Here is an 18,378-nt window from a genome sequence, read left to right as displayed (position 1 = left end):
GAACTGCTATTACCTACAGTAAATACACAAAATAGACACTTTCAATTTGCTGCAGTAGTGGTGATAATTTTGTCCCGTCCTGGACATGAAGAGACAGATACTATCTTTCAGATGTATTATAAGTCGATAGGCATAGATACAAGAACTATTGTAATTTATCAACAATCTTAACTTATTCATAAAGTATGTCATTTTTACCCAATACAGACTAGGACAGAAGCAGAAGTGTAAAGGTTTAATGCAAGTCTTTTCCTCAGCAACTTCAGTGTCTGTCAGAGGCAATCTGAGCTGCTGAGTTGGGGGCTACCAGCCACATGCCACAGATACTTTAACCTTTATTGTATTCAGAGCCAGTGAGCGTGTGCAGAAGAACAGAGACACTGAGCGCGTGCGGTGAAACTGAGCGTGTGCAAAGGACAGGGGTACTGAGAGGGTATACAAAGGAACTGATCATGCACAAGGAAGGGCATTGGATGGGTAGAGGCATTAACGTATGTCATCAACGCGGGGCATGAAAGAAGGCATTGATAGCAAGTCTGTCTAATAATCGAGAGACAAATACATTCTTATCTTCACTATCTAAATTCTACAATTAGACCTGTTCATTGAGTTCTATTATTAGAATATAGATTATTTGATTATGATTCATGATTAACAGTGTGTGTAGGACTACACAATGTACAAATGGCCAGAGAGAGATTGATGGCTGTTTTTGCAAAGGTCACATTTGAAAGGTTGTGTGGTACATGTGGTACATGTGCAATATCTACAATGGACTTGTTTACAGAGAAGTAATTTAAGCAGTTCAGTAGTAACCGATAGGACTAAGAGAAGAGAAAGTAACTAGACATTGTTTCAATGTATTCTTTGGTAAATTGTTGTGCAATACACAGTGTGATAAGTCATCTTCCTTGACCTATGCAGGAATTGATTTATTTTAAAGTGTTCACACACCCATGTGGTTGAAGTGAATACTTTGTAAGTCAGTCAGCTGCTATCTGAATACTTTGTTTTATCAGGAATCAAGGTAAGACCCAAGTACAGACTGTGTGAAGTAACAATGTTTATTATAACCACAGGGGCAGGCAAACGACAGGTCAAGGCAGGCAGGGGTCGATAATCCAGATTAGGAGCTAAGGTAAGGGACAGCAGGCAGGCTCAGGGACGGGTAGAGTGGTCGGGGGGTACAGTGTCAGGACAGGCAAGGGTCAAAAACCAGGATGACGAGAAAAAGAGAGGCTGGGAAAAGACAGGAGCTGACAGGACAAATGCTGGTAAGCTTGACAAACAATATGAACTGGCACAGACAGACAGAAAACACAGGTATAAATACCCAGAGGATAAGTGGGGAAGATGGGCGACACCTGGAGGGGTTGGAGACAAGCACAAGGACAGGTGAAACAGATCAGGGCGTGACATTGTTAGTCATTCAGCTACAGCCCATGTGCAGTGGTGCCTTATACAATGGCCGGTCATCCATGACTGATTTTCAATGTTTTATTAGAAACAGATAATTTCAGTTAGTCCCATTATGGGTTCGTTACAGTGTAAACTATCACAACCTCAAAACCTAACTGTTCATATTGTAGAATGTGCCACGGCCAGGGCAGGGAGAGAACCCCTAAACGGGATATCCTGATTCTCCTACAGGACATCTACACCTCTCCCATGCGGTTAGGATTTGTCCTGGGCTGGGGGCTGGAGGTTGGGGGGTGGCGCTATGGGTGGCGGTCTTGTCCCTTCGCTCTGTCCTGTCCCAGGTATTGGAGTAAATCAGTGGTGCAGAAACATCCAACCAGCTCCATCTGGGCCTGGTTATCTGAAACTCCGGAGCTAAGAGAAGCTGTCAGTCATCCACCACTGACACAAAGAAAGGGATCTCTGTAAATCCATTTTATACAGAGAGGGCATAGACTGAAACATACACACACAGTCTTACTCCCCTTAACAAAGACATTCGCACAAAGTGTCTACATACTATAGATGCATACCTGTATATCTTGTGTGCCTGTGTGTGTGCGTCATTGCATGTCTGGAGTTTATCTGAGTGTACTCAAAGCAGAAACATTCACCCAAACGTTCTCTCCGTTCTTTTCGGAACCATACAACACATTTAACGCACTCAGGAATGCTATACAATGTTATACAAATGCTTCCTAGGTTCATCTTCTAACAAAACTGCTCTGTGCAGAGTTCAAGCACTTAGCAATCTTCTCTCTTTGCCGGATTGTGAATTTATATGTTCCATTTGGTTTAATTCAATGAGCCCCTTCCATGTTTAAACAAACTCTGAAGTGATGTGGCACTCTACTCTGTTCTTCCTGAAGACTTATTAGTCAGAGAAGTATTCTTACTTTATACGATTGTGGTATCAGGAATATTAACATCCATGGAATGTCGTTGTCATATGTTTAATGAATTTCTCTCTAATGATGTTGCCATTTAAGGATGAACACTGTGAGAAACGTTCATGTCACAAAGACACGACATTTCTAATTTTCCATGATCCTCTCATTACTCTTTGTGTTCTCTCTTTCTCTCCTCTCCTCCCCCTCTTCTCTCACTCTCTACCTCTCTCTCTCTCTCTTCCCAGTTCTTTATCTGTGTGGAGTGAGTGCAGCTGGACTTGGAGGGAGAGGGAGAGACAGAAATAGCTGAGGGTGTGCAGGCCGGGCCCTGACCACTGGCATGTATAAGGAAGCAGCAGCCTCCATTCCGCTGGACGGAGTATGGTTGAGAAACACTAAAGAGCACCTAGTCAGCGGCCCACATGCAAGTATACAGCCCTTCCCCACCATCTGCTATTCCGGGCCTCGCTGCCACTGTGGTAGTTCTACTCAGCAACCACATAAATAGAGTGTGAGAGAAAAACATTAAGAGGAGAGAGGGTTGTAGAACTGTATTGTATTTATTGCTTGTGTTGATAATCTTCTTCTCAGTGAAAGAAGTAGTCGTTACAGCACTAATTTCCCGAAATAACATTATTTTCACAATTCACATTAAATACACAGGCAGGTACTGGGCCACTTTTAGCTGTTGACACTTCATGCTGAAAAACAGTTATTTGGAGGATGCTTTGTCATAGACAATTAGCTAAACACAATTCATCTTTTCTTTTACTTCACAATGCCATGTGGAGCAGTTTGGGTCGCGGGTAGACATGACTTCACCTCAGTTGTCAGGTGTTCCACAGAGGTTAATGAGTTATGCTGATGCAAAGCTGCCCAAAGTGTTTATGACAGCCCCTTCTCCTCCCTTCAGCCAAGGCAGTGTCTGGGTCGTATTCATCAAGGCACACCATCAAAACATTGTGCATCAGAAAATGTGCATTTGTAATTGGACAGGTGCAGATAGTCCCTCTCGGTTTCAGGTCAGTTTCTTCTGTTTGTTGGCAGATGAATATAACCCTGGTGTTTTGTAATGTCTAATTAAATCCTAGCTACCTGATAAGTGGAGACATAACAACCCTGTGAGATGACTCAGGCCTTCTTAACCCACACAGACATTTGTACCAAAATGAGACAGAATACTGAGATACCGAGAACGATGGGCAACTCGCTAGGTACAGTCAGAATATCTGCTTTGTGTGTAATATCAGATTACCATAATTGTGGTCTTACCTTGCACCCAGACAATGGTGCAATGGTGTCAAATAAAGGGCTGATCTGAGAAATGGTGACCACAAAATGGTGATCTTTTGAAAGACATACACATTACAACAAAATATACATATATTTGCAACATCCCTCATTTAAATTGTTTACTCCTCTAATGTGTCCTGCACTAGTGGTCCCATAGTCCCAACAGGTGAGCTGTCTAAAATTAGTTCTTTAGGCGCCACCTGGTGGGAAAGTTTGGACTACAATGAAAAGCACCTTTTGTCAACTTGACTTGTCTTCGGTCTCCAGTTTATGTTTCGTGAGTAGCTTGACTTTGGCTGAAATAATCTTGAATATTACTATTTCTGAGGAGCTGTGAGAAGATCATTCCAACAGAAATTGTTCTACAAATCAGCTAAGACAAAAAATGAAATTAGCAGTCAACTAGGAAAGCATTCAAGGATTAAAGGATCCTCATAAGATTGGTTTATAAGATTCTACAATTTAAAGAAGATTCTTTAGCAAAATGCTGGAAAGTGTTCTGGGGCTAAAGTCCATATTAATTTGGAAATGAATGATAGAGCCTTCTCTAGATGGTCCAAAGAGCCAGCCAAAATGGTTATATGGTTGTGCAAATTTCTGTGGCTAAGAACAAAGTTCTAGGCTAGGAAGGTTTTATTCTCTCTCTCTCTCTCTCTCTCTCTCTCTTCCAAAATCAGCAAAAGTGTGGCGTAAGTGATGTTTATCTGCTGTAGAAGGAATGCAATGCCACGACTGACGTATCATCCCAGACCCCCTGGAGAGGAAGGGAATGAAAATACTAATCTCATTCCCCTATTGGCCAGGTGCCAACGGGATTCAGTCCCTTGTCTAGTGACGTCAGTGAAAGGCCACTAGGTAATAGGTACAAGTCACGGTGAGGACTATGATGCAATTTGGCTGCCTTAAATTAGCCACCGTTCATTTGGAACTTGAATTAACAGTATTGCTACAAATACCAATAGATGACAATGGTGTGCCCGGTAAAGTTACAATATGACTCGAAATAAAGAAATGTGTCACCTTAGCATTTCATGATGAGATTTCCTGAGGTAAATGCTGAACATTTGTTGGCAGGCAGTGTGAGAGGAGTAGACATTGTATACCTCTCCTTCTCTGTCAGCCTCTCCATCTGCATGATAACAAATTAGCCTTTTCCTTTCGTTGCATCTCCGTCTGCCACATGGGTTAACAGGAAATGTCTGGCAAGAGAAAGCAGGAGACTGGCACTGGCAGTAATTTAAGGTAGTGTTAAAATAAAGCTTTGTGTGTCTGTGTGAGACAGAGCGAGCGAGAGACATATGCAATACCACCTGCAGCCATAAACACAGAGGGGCAGTGTTGTCTTAGTTCACAGGTTTGAATCTGCTTTCTCAAGATATCCCAGAGTTATCATCAAACACTTGTCAGGAGCTGTCAGAAGAATTTACTTCTGAACTTGCTATTTCTGCCTTATCATGTTGGACTTAAGTTACTGACACAGCATGATGGTCTATAATTTGATTGACATGTAATTCTTGATAATAGACATGTAGTCCTTGATAATAGAAGCTAACAATGTTCCATAAGTTGATACTTGAGTAATACAACATGCAGCCCTGTGAAACTCGGGGGCTGCAAAAGTCTGACAAAGCACAGCCTGTGCTGCACAGGTGATAACAGCATAGGCAGGGTTGACCTGCCATGCCAAGCTATGCAGTGGGCGAGAGTGGCTTGGGTGGTTGTTGTCCTTGATTATCTTTTTGGCCTTCCTGTGGTGTAGGTGTCCTGGAGGGCAGGTAGTTTGCCCCCAGTGATGCGTTGTGCAGACCTCACTACCCTCTGGAGAGCCTTACGGTTATGGGCAGAGCAGTTGCCGTACCAGGCGGTGATACAGCCCGACAGGATGCTCTCGATTGTGCATCTGTAAAAGTTTGAGTGTTTTTGGTGACAAGCCAAATTTCTTCAGCCTCCTGAGGTTGAAGAGGCGCTGCTGTGCCTTCTTCACCACGCTGTCTGTGTGGGTGGACCATTTCAGTTTGTCCGTGATGTGTACGCCGAGGAAATTAAAACTTTCCACCCTCTCCACTACTGTCCCGTCGATGTAGATAGGGGGCTGCTTCCTCTGCTGTTTCCTGAAGTCCACGATAATCTCCTTTGTTTTGTTGACATTGAGTGTGAGGTTATTTTCCTGACACCACACTCCAAGGGCCCTCACCTCCTCCCCGTAGGCCGTCTCGTTGTTGTTGGTAATCAAGCCTACCGCTCTAGTGTTGTCTGCAAACTTGATGATTGAGTTGGAGGTGTGCATGGCCATGCAGTCATGGGTGAACAGGGAGTACAGAGAGGGCTGAGAACGCACCCTTGTGGGGCCCCAGTGTTGAGGATCAGCGGGGTCGAGATGTTGTTACCTACCCTCACCACCTGGGGTTCTCGAGATTAATGACAAGTTTGGAGGGTACTATGGTGTTAAATGCTGAGCTGTAGTCGATGAACAGCATTCTTACATAGGTATTCCTCTTGTCCAGATGGGTTAGGGCAGTGTGCAGTGTGATTGCGATTGCGTCGTCTGTGGACCTATTGTGGCGGTAAGCAAGTTGGAGTGGGTCTAGGGTGTCAGGTAGGGTGGAAGTGATATGGTCCTTGACTAGTCTCTCAAAGCACTTCATGATGACGGAAGTGAGTGCTACGGGGCGGTAGTCATTTAGCTCAGTTACCTTAGCTTTCTTGGGAACAGGAACTATGGTGGCCCTCTTGAAGCATGTGGGAACAGCAGACTGGGATAAGAATTGATTGAATATGTCCGCAAACACACCAGCCAGCTGGTCTGCGCATGCTCTTAGGACACGGCTGGGGATGCCGTCTGGGCCTGCAGCCTTGCGAGGGTTAACACGTTTAAATGTTTTACTCACGTTGGCTGCAGTGAAGGAGAGCCCCCAGGTTTTGGTAGCGGGCCGTGTCAGTGGCGCTGTATTGTCCTCAAATCGAGCAAAGAAGTTGTTTAGTCTGTCTGGGAGCAAGACATCGTGGTCCGCAATGGGGCTGGTTTTTCTTTTTCTTTTGTAGTTCGTGATTGACTGTAGACCCTGCCACACTGTTTGTATTCGGTCATGTTTCCGGTCACCTTGCCCTGATTAAAAGCAGTGGTTCGCGCTTTCAGTTTTGCGCGAATCCTGCCATCAATCCACGGTTTCTGGTTGGGGAATGTTTTAATAGACGCTGTGGGTACAACATCACCGATGCACTTGCTAATAAACTCGCTCACCGAATCAGCGTATTCATCAATGTTGTTGTTCGACGCTATGCGTTACATATCCCAGTCCACGTGATCGAAGCAATCTTGAAGAGTGGAATCCGATTGGTCGGACCAGCGTTGAACAGACCTGAGTGTGGGTGCTTCCTGTTTTAGTTTCTGTCTATAGGCTGGGAGCAACAAAATGGAGTCGTGGTCAGCTTTTCCGATAGGAGGGTGAGGGAGGGCCTTATATGCGTCGCGGAAGTTAGAATAACAATGATCTAGGGTTTTGCCAGCCCGGGTCGCACAATCAATATGCTGATAGAATTTAGGGAGCCTTGTTCCAGATTAGCCTCGTTAAAATCCCCAGCTACAATAAATGCAGCCTCAGGATATGTGGTTTCCAGTTTACATAGAGTCTAATTAAGTTCTTTCAGGGCCGTCGATGTGACTGCTTGGGGGGGAATATACATCACTGTGATTATGATCGAAGAGAATTCTCTTGGTAGATAATGCGGTCGGCATTTGATTGTGAGGAATTCTAAGTCAGGTGAACAAAAGGACTTGAGTTCCTGTATGTTGTTATGATCACATCTCGTTAATCATAAGGCATACACCCCCGTCCTTCTTCTTACCAGAGAGATGCTTATTTCTGTCGGCGCGATGTGTGAAGAAACCAGGTGGCTGTACCGACTCCGATAGCGTGTCTCGAGTGAGCCACGTTTCTATGAAACAAAGAACGTTACAGTCTCTGATGTCTCTCTGGAAGGCAACTCTTGCTCGGATTTCGTCTACCTTGTTGTCAAGAGACTGGACATTGGCGAGTAGTATGCTCGGGAGCGGTGCACGATGTGCCCGTCTACGGCGCCTGGTCAGAAGACCATTAAATCGATTTAAGTAGGAAATCGACACCTTTGCAGCCTGAATGGAAAAGGTCTTACGTATGAATTGGTCCACGGGGGATATGAGTGTCAGCTGCATACATTCCCTTCGGACGTTAAAATGAAATGACTCAATATCGCTATCTGTTGGCCTTAGGGCAGATCAATAACATTTGTTCAGCTAGTAGGGTTTTCAGTTAGTTACTCTGTTCCACTGCAAATGCCATAATCATCCTGTAGTGACTTCTTTACCATTTGAATATAGCCACTGCCCAAGCCTGAAGCAGGGTTGTTTCTGATGCATACAGTCTATATTAAAAGTTCCCAGGATATGGTGCAACAAAAATAGGATTTATTTTCCTTTAGATCTGACAAAAAAAGTAAAGCATACTGTATGTTTTTTTGTGTTCTACTGTATACAATATGGCTAACCGGCTATAACACATCCAAAGCAGGGATGGGCAACTTTGTTGGGGGTGGGATCCACAAAACAAATCGGAACACATCATAAGGGGCCGCAGTAGCAAAGCATTTTAGCCCACTACAATTCTACACATTTTGGCTTGGGGCGGAGAGAAGATTTTGAAATTGTTTAACCAATTTAGTGTAATTCTACTCATTTTGCCACAAGATGGAGAGAAATGTTTGCATTGCTAGTAAAAAACTGCAAGGGTAGGTACAAGAAAAGCATGGAGGGAGGGAGATAACAGAGCTGCTCCTCCTCCCGGGGAAGGACTGCCCGTTCCATGATCTCACCATCACGGTTGACAACTCCCTTGTGTCCTCCTCCCAGAGTGCTAAGAACCTTGGCGTGACCCTGGACAACACCCTGTCGTTCTCCACTAACATCAAGGCGGTGACCCGATCCTGTAGGTTCATGCTCTACAACATTCGCAGAGTACGGCCCTGCCTCACACAGGAAGCGGCGCAGGTCCTAGTCCAGGCACTCATCTCCCGTCTGGATTACTGCAACTCGCTGTTGGCTGGGCTCCCTGCCTGTGCCATTAAACCCCTCCAACTCATCCAGAACGCCGGCAGCCCGTCTGGTGTTCAACCTTCCCAAGTTCTCTCACGTCACCCCGCTCCTCCGCTCTCTCCACTGGCTTCCAGTTGAAGCTCGCATCCGCTACAAGTCCATGGTGCTTGCCTACGGAGCTGTGAGGGGAACGGCACCTCCGTACCTTCAGGCTCTGATCAGGCCCTACACCCAAACAAGGGCACTGCGTTCATCCACCTCTGGCCTGCTCGCCTCCCTACCTCTGAGGAAGCACAGTTCCCGCTCAGCCCAGTCAAAACTGTTCGCTGCTCTGGCACCCCAATGGTGGAACAAGCTCCCTCACGACGCCAGGACAGCGGAGTCAATCACCACCTTCCGGAGACACCTGAAACCCCACCTCTTTAAGGAATACCTGGGATAGGATAAAGTAATCCTTCTAACCCCCCCCCCCCCCAAAAGATTTAGATGCACTATTGTAAAGTGGTTGTTCCACTGGATATCTTAAGGTGAATGCACCAATTTGTAAGTCGCTCTGGATAAGAGCGTCTGCTAAATGACTTAAATGTAATGTAAATGATAACACTACCCCCCCACACTAAGGGGATAACACTAAAGGACCCTTGTCTAAATTGGTTTGTTTGACTAACATCACTTTTTGTGTAGTGGAATAGTTTAGTGATCTCTAACCTTTGGCCAAAATTGTGAAAGGGAAATCAATTATTAACATTTAGTATAACTGTGAGTTTATAAAAGGAGCACCTTTCTCAGATTTGTCTTTGGAATTTTCAGAGATTTCTGCCATAAAATATGTCCACATTGGCAATTACAACACAACAATAAAACACAAATAATTAAAACAAATGTCGGGATGAATGAAGTTTCAAGGCGGTCAGCGGAAATTCTTGAAGGATGCTGTTAAAATACAAAGCATGGAGAATGGTGAGCACTAAAGTTTTCATTTAGTTGCTTTGAGCTAGATGTTTTTGGCAACACTTTAATATTACAGTGCTATTATTACAGTGTATTTATTCCTGTAAGTACATTATAACAAGTATTGTATTTGCTCATTGTTACTTACACTTAATGTATAGTCACTGTATGTGTGTACACTAATTTAACTTAATTACTGTGTCATTAACATTGTACCATGTTTTTTCTTAGTAAATAACTGGTCATTTTTGCGCCGTAAAATATAATGCTACAGCTACGGCCCTTAGTTAACCCTTGATAGAATGCTTTTGTTTACGTCATATTTCATTGGATTAAGTTTTAGATTCCGTCCACACCTCACAGTCATTAGACACCATCCAACCAACCAAACTGAGAGCAGTAGAAAAATCAAAGAGGATGATGGCCACCACTCAGTAAACAAATAATGGAGAAAAATTATTAGTGGGGCTTATGTTTCCCATCAAAGCAATCTTGAAGAACGAATAAAACAAACTTCTTGATTTAAACCTCAAACTAAAAACATTTTACTGACCCCCCTCTTGACAGCAGAGAAACATCATTTTTTGTTAACATCGTGCAATTCTACACATTTTGCCATGGGGCATAGAGAAAATGTTGCCGTTTTAAAGCACGTTTGCTGCAATTCTTCACATTATACCATGGAGCAGAGAGAAGATTTTCAAATGTATAACTAATTTCATGTAATTCTACTCATTTTGCCATGGGGCGGAGAGGCAAATTTGCAGTTCTACAGCAAATTTCCTGCAATTCTACATTTTTTGCCATAGGGTGGAGAGAAATGTTTGCAGTTTTAAATATGATATTACCCCCAGTTGGTAATTCGACCATGATTAGGCCTACTAAAGGTTTAGATAGCTGGCTGCTAGACTAATTTACCAAACTAAAAGATTTTACTTGACATGGACTAATTGAGTGACTATCAGTGACTGACATACAGTAACAAGACAAAACTACTAATGCACAACATAATTTCAAAGTTGCACATTGTGTATTATACTATTTTATCTTGCAATAGTAAGTTGAGACCCAGACTGCATTTATTATTTTATTTATAAAAGTATTTTTTTGCCACACACTATATAGCATGATAAAATGCTTTCAGATAACACCCCTTGATCTTCAATACCAACATACAGTGCCTTCGGAAAGTATTCCTTGACTTTTTCCACATTTGGTTACGTTAAAGCCTTATTCTAAGATCGATTAAATAAATACAAAATGATCAGCAATCTACACACAATACCGCATAATGACAAAGCAAAAATAGGTTTTTAGACATTTTTGCAAATGTATAAACAAGGAAAGGTACCTACACAGCAACTGCTGAAAATATTCTTCCACTTCACAGCCACTTTAAGAAGATATTTACTAAAATAGTCTGAGCTTCATGTGTCTCACCAGACAGCATGAGGTTGGCACCTGAAACAGATTATTTGAATCTGCAGTAGGCATAAGCTATTACTGTAAAGAAATGCAGTTTGAGTAATATTTAAAGGAGGCTTCCAAATTACAGTTAATAACAGTGTTGTTCAGCATGTTACCCATATTGCAGTGCAATCTACAGAAGGAATGCTCTAAAACACATTTATGGTATTATACTATGCATCCTACAGTCTTTTACTGTTTAAATTACTGAAAAGTCTTACAGAGTAGCTAGATTCTTAGGCTAAATATTGATATCAATTTCATGTGTGTGCAATCGATAGACCCAGAGTGTGAATTACACCATGACATTTGGGGGTCTCTAATGAGAAAGACGTAGCCTAATTTAAACTGTAAAAATGAATTACCTTTTAATAATGTGTCACGTCCTGACCATAGAAAGCTTTTATTTTCTATGGTAGAGTAGGTCAGGGCGTGACTGGGGGGCTAGTCTAGTTTATTATTTCTATGTGGGGTTCTAGGTTTGTTTTTCTATGTTGGTGATTGTGTATGATTCCCAATTGGAGGCAGATGGTAATCGTTCTCTCTAATTGGGGATCATTCTTGAGTAGCTTGTTTTCCACTTGTGGTTTATGGGATATTGTATTTTGAGTAAGTGCACGTAGCATTCTCTGTTAGTCACGGTTCGTTATTAGTTTATTGTTTATTTGTTTTTGTCGTTGCTAAGTTTCACTTTCTAATAAATAATGTGGAACTCGACATTCGCTGCGCCTTGGTCCGACACTGATCATTCCAACGAACGTGACAGAATATCCCATCAAACCAGGACCAAGCAGCGTGCCCATGAGGAGGAAGCATCCTGGACTTGGGAAGAGATTCTGGATGGGAAGGGATCCTGGACTTGGGAAGAAATCCTGGCAGGACAGGATCGCCTTCCATGGTGGGAGACGCAAGTGCTGAAGGAAGGACAGCGACGACGACAGGGTTCGCGGCCACGACACAAGCCCAAGAAGCAACCTCAAAATATTTTTTTGGGGGGGCACATGGGGTGGTCGAGTCAGAGAGCGAAGAGGAATATTGGGAGAGACTGAGCGAGGAGTATTGTGAGATAGTTGAGGGGAGTGATGAGGTAGTGTGGATGGTTTGGTGTTTGGAGCAAGACAGTCACCGTGAGGAGCGTGGGACTAGTCAGGCACCATGTTTTGCAGAGATACACAATGTGACAGTGCACATCCACAGCCCGGTGCGCTCTGTGTCAGCTCTTCGCACTTGCCGTGTGAAAGTGAGCATCCATCCAGGACGGGTTGTGCTGGCTCAGCGCTCCTGTTCTCCAGTACGTCTCCTCGGTCCAGGATATCCTGTGCCAGCTCTACGCACTGTGTCGCCAGTGCGCCTTCACAGCCCAGTGCGTCCTGTGCCAGCGCCCCGCACTTGCCGGGCTAAAGTGAGCATCCAGCCAGGATGGGTTGTGCCAGCTCTACACTCCAGACCTCCAGTGCGCCTTCACGGTCCAGTATATCCTGCACCGGTTCTACGCACCAGGTCTCCAGTCCGCCTCCACAGCCCAGTGCATCCTGTGCCTGCTCCCCGCACTCTCCCTGAAGTGCGTGTCACCAGTCTGGCGCCACCTGTGCCGGCTCCACGCACCAGGCCTCCAGTGCGCATTCCCAGTCCAGTACGTCCTGTGCCTCCTCCTTGCACTCTTCCTGAAGTGCGTGTCCTCAGTCAGTTACGTCCTGTGCCTGCTCCCCGCACTCGCCCTGTGGTGCGTGTTACCAGTCTGGCGCCACCTGTGCTGGCCCCACACATCATGCTTCCAGTGCGCCTTCCCGTTCCAGAGCTTCAGATGACGGTCCCCAGTCCAGAGCCTCCTGAGACGGCCCACGGTCCGGGACCTCCTGAGACGGCCCACGGTCCGGGACCTCCTGAGACGGCCCACGGTCCGGGACCTCATGAGACGGCCCACGGTCCGGACCTCCTGAGACAGTCAACGGTTTGGGACCTCCAGCTTCAAGGCCAGAGTCTTCTTCTGCGTTGGTGCCCAGTCCAGGCACAGCGTCCAGTCCCGCTCCATGGCCGGAGCCTTCCCCTGCACCGATGCGCAGTCTAAGCACGGCGTCCAGTCTAGCTCCAAGGCCAGAGTCTTCTTCTGCGTTGGTGCCCAGTCTAGGCACAGCGTCCAGTCTGGGTCCAGGGCTGGATCCGCAGGATGAGCGGGTTCTTCGGCCCGCTCCAGAGCCGCCACCAAATCTGGCGGATCCGCGGGATGAGCGGGTTCTTCGGCCCGCTCCAGAGCCGCCACCAAATCTGGCGGATCCGCGGGATGAGCGGGTTCTTCGGCCCACACCAGAGCCGCCTCCGATGCTGGCGGATCCGCAGGATGAGAAGGTTCTTCGTCCTGCACCAGAGCCGCCTCCAATGCTAGCGGATCCGCAGGATGAGAAGGTTCTTCGTCCTGCACCAGAGCCGCCACTGACACTAGACACCCCCCCAACCCTCCCTTTTTGTTTCAGGTTTTGCGGTCGGAGTCCGCACCTTTGGGGGGGGTACTATCACGTCCTGACCATAGAAAGCTTTTATTTTCTATGGTAGAGTAGGTCAGGGTGTGACTGGGGGGCTAGTCTAGTTTATTATTTGTATGTGGGGTTCTAGGTTTGTTTTTCTATGTTGGTGATTGTGTATGATTCCCAATTAGAGGCAGCTGGTAATCATTGTCTCTAATTGCGGATCATACTTAAGTAGCTTGTTTTCCACTTATGGGTTATGGGATATTATTTATGTTTAGTTGCCTGTTAGCACTGCATTTTCGTCACGGTTCGTTTATTCTTTGTTTTGTTTTTGCTTAAGTTTCACTATTAATAAATTATGTGGAACGCTACTCACGTGGGCTTTGGTCTGATCATTCCAATGAACGTGACATAATGTGGCATGAACATAACCAGTCATGATATTTTAATCTGATTGTCAAACAAATCACTTTAAAAAGTAAGCTACCTGTGCATGTTTGTCCACTCCAAAATAATCCCAGCATCCAAACTGCACGTCGGCCTATACTTGTGCCTTTGAATGAATCGAAATAGACATCTGTTACAAAACACCAAAAAGTGTGCATAATGACATTCAGCAATTGCCATTGATTAGGCGGTGGCCTACATTAATTGATGCGTCTTGCTGACAAATGTACCTTTTAGGTTAGCCCCCTGCACCTCTCTGATTCAGGGGGTTGGGTTAAATGCGGAAGACACATTTCAGTTATACATTCAGTTGGACAACTGACTAGGTATTCCCTTTCCCTTTTTTGTAGCCTGAAATACGGCTCAAATTGTCTCGGGTAAAACGTGGTCACCTTCAAACATAAGGTACATTTACTAGACTAGGCTACAATGTGTATGACCATGAACTTCAAATAGGGCTACCAGTAGCCAGTGATGTAGTGGTAAAAAAAAATTGGTGGGTTAACTCTGAAAGTAACACTCCAATGCATTTTTCTGAAAAAGGTGGGTTAAAGGTGTTGACTTGGGTTTGTCCTCCACTAGGCCTACATCACTACCGGTAGCCTACACTCTCTCAGCCAGGCAATTTTACTCACATCACATGACTCGCAGAACATGTAGCCTACATTCAATGTAACATGAGTTGAATAAAAACATGTTGTCCATAATTCATGAGTTAATATTTTGAGTCTTCACAGATCGTGTGACATTAAACAGTTCCGTTCTTTCCTTACATTAATGTCATTTATGACAGTGTTATTTGTCATTATTAAGCATTTAACAATTTAATTAGAACATTGAACCCTGTATGAATAATGGATCTATGTAACGATCATCTGTAAAAGAAGGGGACCAAAGCGCAGCATGGTGAGTGTGCATATTGAAGTTTTAATAATACGAAACACATGAACTTAAGAAACAAACGAAAGCCAACAGTTCTGTCAGGTGCAAACCACACAACAGAAACAACTACCCACAAAAACGCAAAGGAAAACAGGCTGCCTAAGTATGGCTCCCAATCAGCAACAACGATGTACAGCTGTCCCTGATTGAGAGCCATACCAGGCCAAAACAAAGAAATACAAAAACATAGAAAAAAGGACATAGAATGCCCACCCTAGTGACACCCTGGCCTAACCAAAATAGAGAATAAAACTCTCTCTATGGCCAGGGCGTGACAATCTAGGAGATCTCATAAAATACACTAAGTGTAATAATGCCTACCTAACATTTCAGTATGTTTTGCAGTCCGAACATTAAAACCTCTTCTAACCGAAAGAATCAGACAGCAAAATGTATGCGGCATCATCTGGCTATGTGAGCAACAAATTTCAACATTCACCATCTGCTACAATTTATATCAAGTTGTTTACCCATACAGTTTGATAAATCCAACTTATGCACCACACAGAACACACTGCCACTGCCTCTGCAACACAATGCTGCAGGGAAAACGCAGCGTTCCATTGGAAATATATGTACATCTGGTGTACCAAAACACAATAACACTGTCGGTGTGATCGAGGCATAAAGCTACCTGTCTGCTTCTACCACCTGTGTAACAATGTATCATTTTACAAATGAGATCTCGCCAGTACCAGTAGGGTAGGGTAGCTACTATAGCCCAAGAATGAACGTGAAATTAATAATTGCAATAACGCTGTCAGTGTGATGGAGGCATCACCTTAAAGCCCTACTGTCATTAACGTAGGCTATAGGCCTACTTGTTGGATGGATTGGATGCGCATTGGTGTCTAGCTGTAGGCTAGTTGTCTAGCGATATTGTCGACCATCATCAGCTGATCTAGGAAAGATAAACAAATATTGATAGAAAATAATAAAGATAAATAAATGAAATACTACTTCTGGCCACAGATGGCACTGAGAACAACAGTAGGCTACCCGCGCACACCTGAAAAACAAAGCAATGAGCTGACTGACAAAAGCAAATAATGACAAATTAAAGGATAAATCTAATGCATTGGAATAAAAGCGATTTCTTATCAAGGACGCATGAGAAACAAATGGTGAAAATGAGGAAGTACAAAGAAAAATCTATCCATAAAGGAGCTGAGCTGAGGCCGGAATTCAGCACTATTGAGTGGATAGCACTGCCACATAGAAATACTGTAAATGGTTTAAACCATGACAGAGAGGTGGTGGGGGTGTTTGTTTAATTTGGAAGCTCTTATTTTCATATTTACCACTGTAAAACATATGTATCACTACATTTTAAACAAATAGGAGAATGGTTAAATTATAATTATTTAGGGGAGCTAATGTTTCATTCAGGGGAGCTGAGCCCCCCCTGGCTCCCCCGTAACTTGCACCCTGGATAGATCTACCTAGTAATAAGCAACCTATTGGGCCTGCCTATAGGCTACTATTATCTAAAAGCTCACGCATTTCACTGTAGACTACCCTAACCAATAATCCAAAGGTAAACATAGTGAGGTCAATGTCAACATCGCTTAACTTGCTACTTCATGTTTAATTATTTTAAGAATTTTAATTGTTTGATTATTTAATTGTAGAATATCTTTGTTGAGCAAATATGAGAACCAATGTGTCACGCCTACTCCCGCTCCTCCACTCTGGCGCTCATTGTCACCAGTTTACTCATTATTACGCACACCTGTCACCATCGTTGCACGTGCCTGCGCCTCATGAGACTCACCTGGACTCCATCACCTTCCTAATTAACTCCTCTATATCTGTCACTCCCTTGGGTTCTTTCCTCAGGAGTTATTGTTTCTGTTTTACATGTTTCATGTCTGTACGCGACTTGTGTTCATTATTTTGTTCCATGTTCCGTTATTTATTAAATTGACTCCCTGTACCTGCTTCTTGATTATTAGCATACACGTTATACGTTGTCATCATATCCTATGTTGAGGTCACGATGCTGATGGAACGAGTGACTTTGACTTATTCATTCTTTCTCACAGTTTACACAAACTGAAGAAATGCAGAATTTACATAAGCCAACATTGCATACAAAATAGCATGAGAAAACACTTAGAATGCATAATACATGGCAAACATAATACATAATAGGCTACAGAACATTTCTTCTCTTGATGGGAAAACTCACAGGCGGCGTGTGTTTCAAGTTCAGGAAGCTAATTTTCACCCTAAAAATGTTGCCTTTTATAAACAAATTTCATGCTATTCTACTACACTTTGGAGCCCTTAGCAGAATATTTCTCTAATACAACAAATTACAGGGTAGCCTACCCTGCTGACACTGACAAACAGATATATAATAGTCCTATGAGAAGGGGAGACACAAATATAATATGACGTCCATCTAAATTGGATGAGGAAATTATTGTCCAAAAACAAATGATTAAATTGCCAACAATGATAAAGAGTGAATATGTGTAGTGCACACTTTCCGAGGATATGGTCGATGCTCTCCACTGGTGCCAATAAGATAGGCTGTAGTCTACTTTTTTTTCTCAACTTCTCTTTACAGCAACAGTCATTTGCTTGCCAAAATAGTTTTTCCCGTGATCGTATTTTGAAATATTGCGATTGCCTGCCTGGCCTCTCTACTTTTCACTGACAGTTGCAACTCAACAATCATCTATTTGGTCTTTGCCTCCTATGCTGCCCAAATTGCATACGCTGCCTTTCTTTCCAACTGTAGGCAATGCAATTTAAAACAAATCTTCTAGAATGGCCTTTTATTGTCCCAAGCACAAGGTACACCTATGTAATGATTCAGCTTCTTGATATAGCACACGTGTCAGGTGAATGGATTATCTTGGCAAAGAAGAAATGCTTACTAACAGGGATGTAAACACATTTGTGGACAAAATGTGAGAGAAATTAGCTTGTTGTGCATATGGCACATTTCTGGGATCTTTTATTTCAGCTCAAGAAACATGGACCAACACTTTACATGTTGCGGTTATATTTTTGTTCAGTGTAAAAACAAAGATGACTGAATATCCAGAAATCATTTAAGAGCAACAGTGAGCTCTTTAGTCTATATTCTGAAATCATTTTCAGCACAGGACAGCTCCTGTAACAACACAGTTAAGTTCCACTTTGTAAGTAATGCTCTACGTGGCGTTTTGGGAAATGGTGTGACATCTTCTGCTACAATGCATCGTTAAATCAAATCCAATTTATTTTTATAGCCCTTCTTACATCAGCTGATATCTCAAAGTGCTGTACAGAAACTCAGCCTAAAACCCCAAACAGCAAGCAATGCAGGTGTAGAAGCACGGTGGCTAGGAAAAACTCCCCAGAAAGGCCAAAACCTAGGAAGAAACCTAGAGAGGAACCAGGC

At 43.7% G+C, this 18,378-nt stretch overlaps 1 protein-coding gene across 1 annotated transcript in view; it reads left to right on the top strand.

Annotated features, from left to right (window-relative positions):
* The first annotated feature begins 9,536 nt into the window (after window positions 1-9,536).
* The window catches only part of LOC115153035 (regulator of microtubule dynamics protein 2), a 95,919-nt gene continuing 87,077 nt past the window's right edge, over window positions 9,537-18,378 (top strand). Inside the window, exon 1 of the mRNA XM_029698049.1 lies at window positions 9,537-9,669. Coding sequence (XP_029553909.1) covers window positions 9,640-9,669 — 30 coding nt within the window. The 5' untranslated portion in view covers window positions 9,537-9,639. The remainder of the gene's footprint in view (window positions 9,670-18,378) is intronic.

The sequence above is a fragment of the Salmo trutta genome, chromosome 18 (assembly GCF_901001165.1).
Source record: "Salmo trutta chromosome 18, fSalTru1.1, whole genome shotgun sequence".
In the NCBI taxonomy this organism is placed as follows: domain Eukaryota; kingdom Metazoa; phylum Chordata; class Actinopteri; order Salmoniformes; family Salmonidae; genus Salmo; species Salmo trutta.
This window is presented reverse-complemented; position numbering and strand designations above follow the sequence as displayed.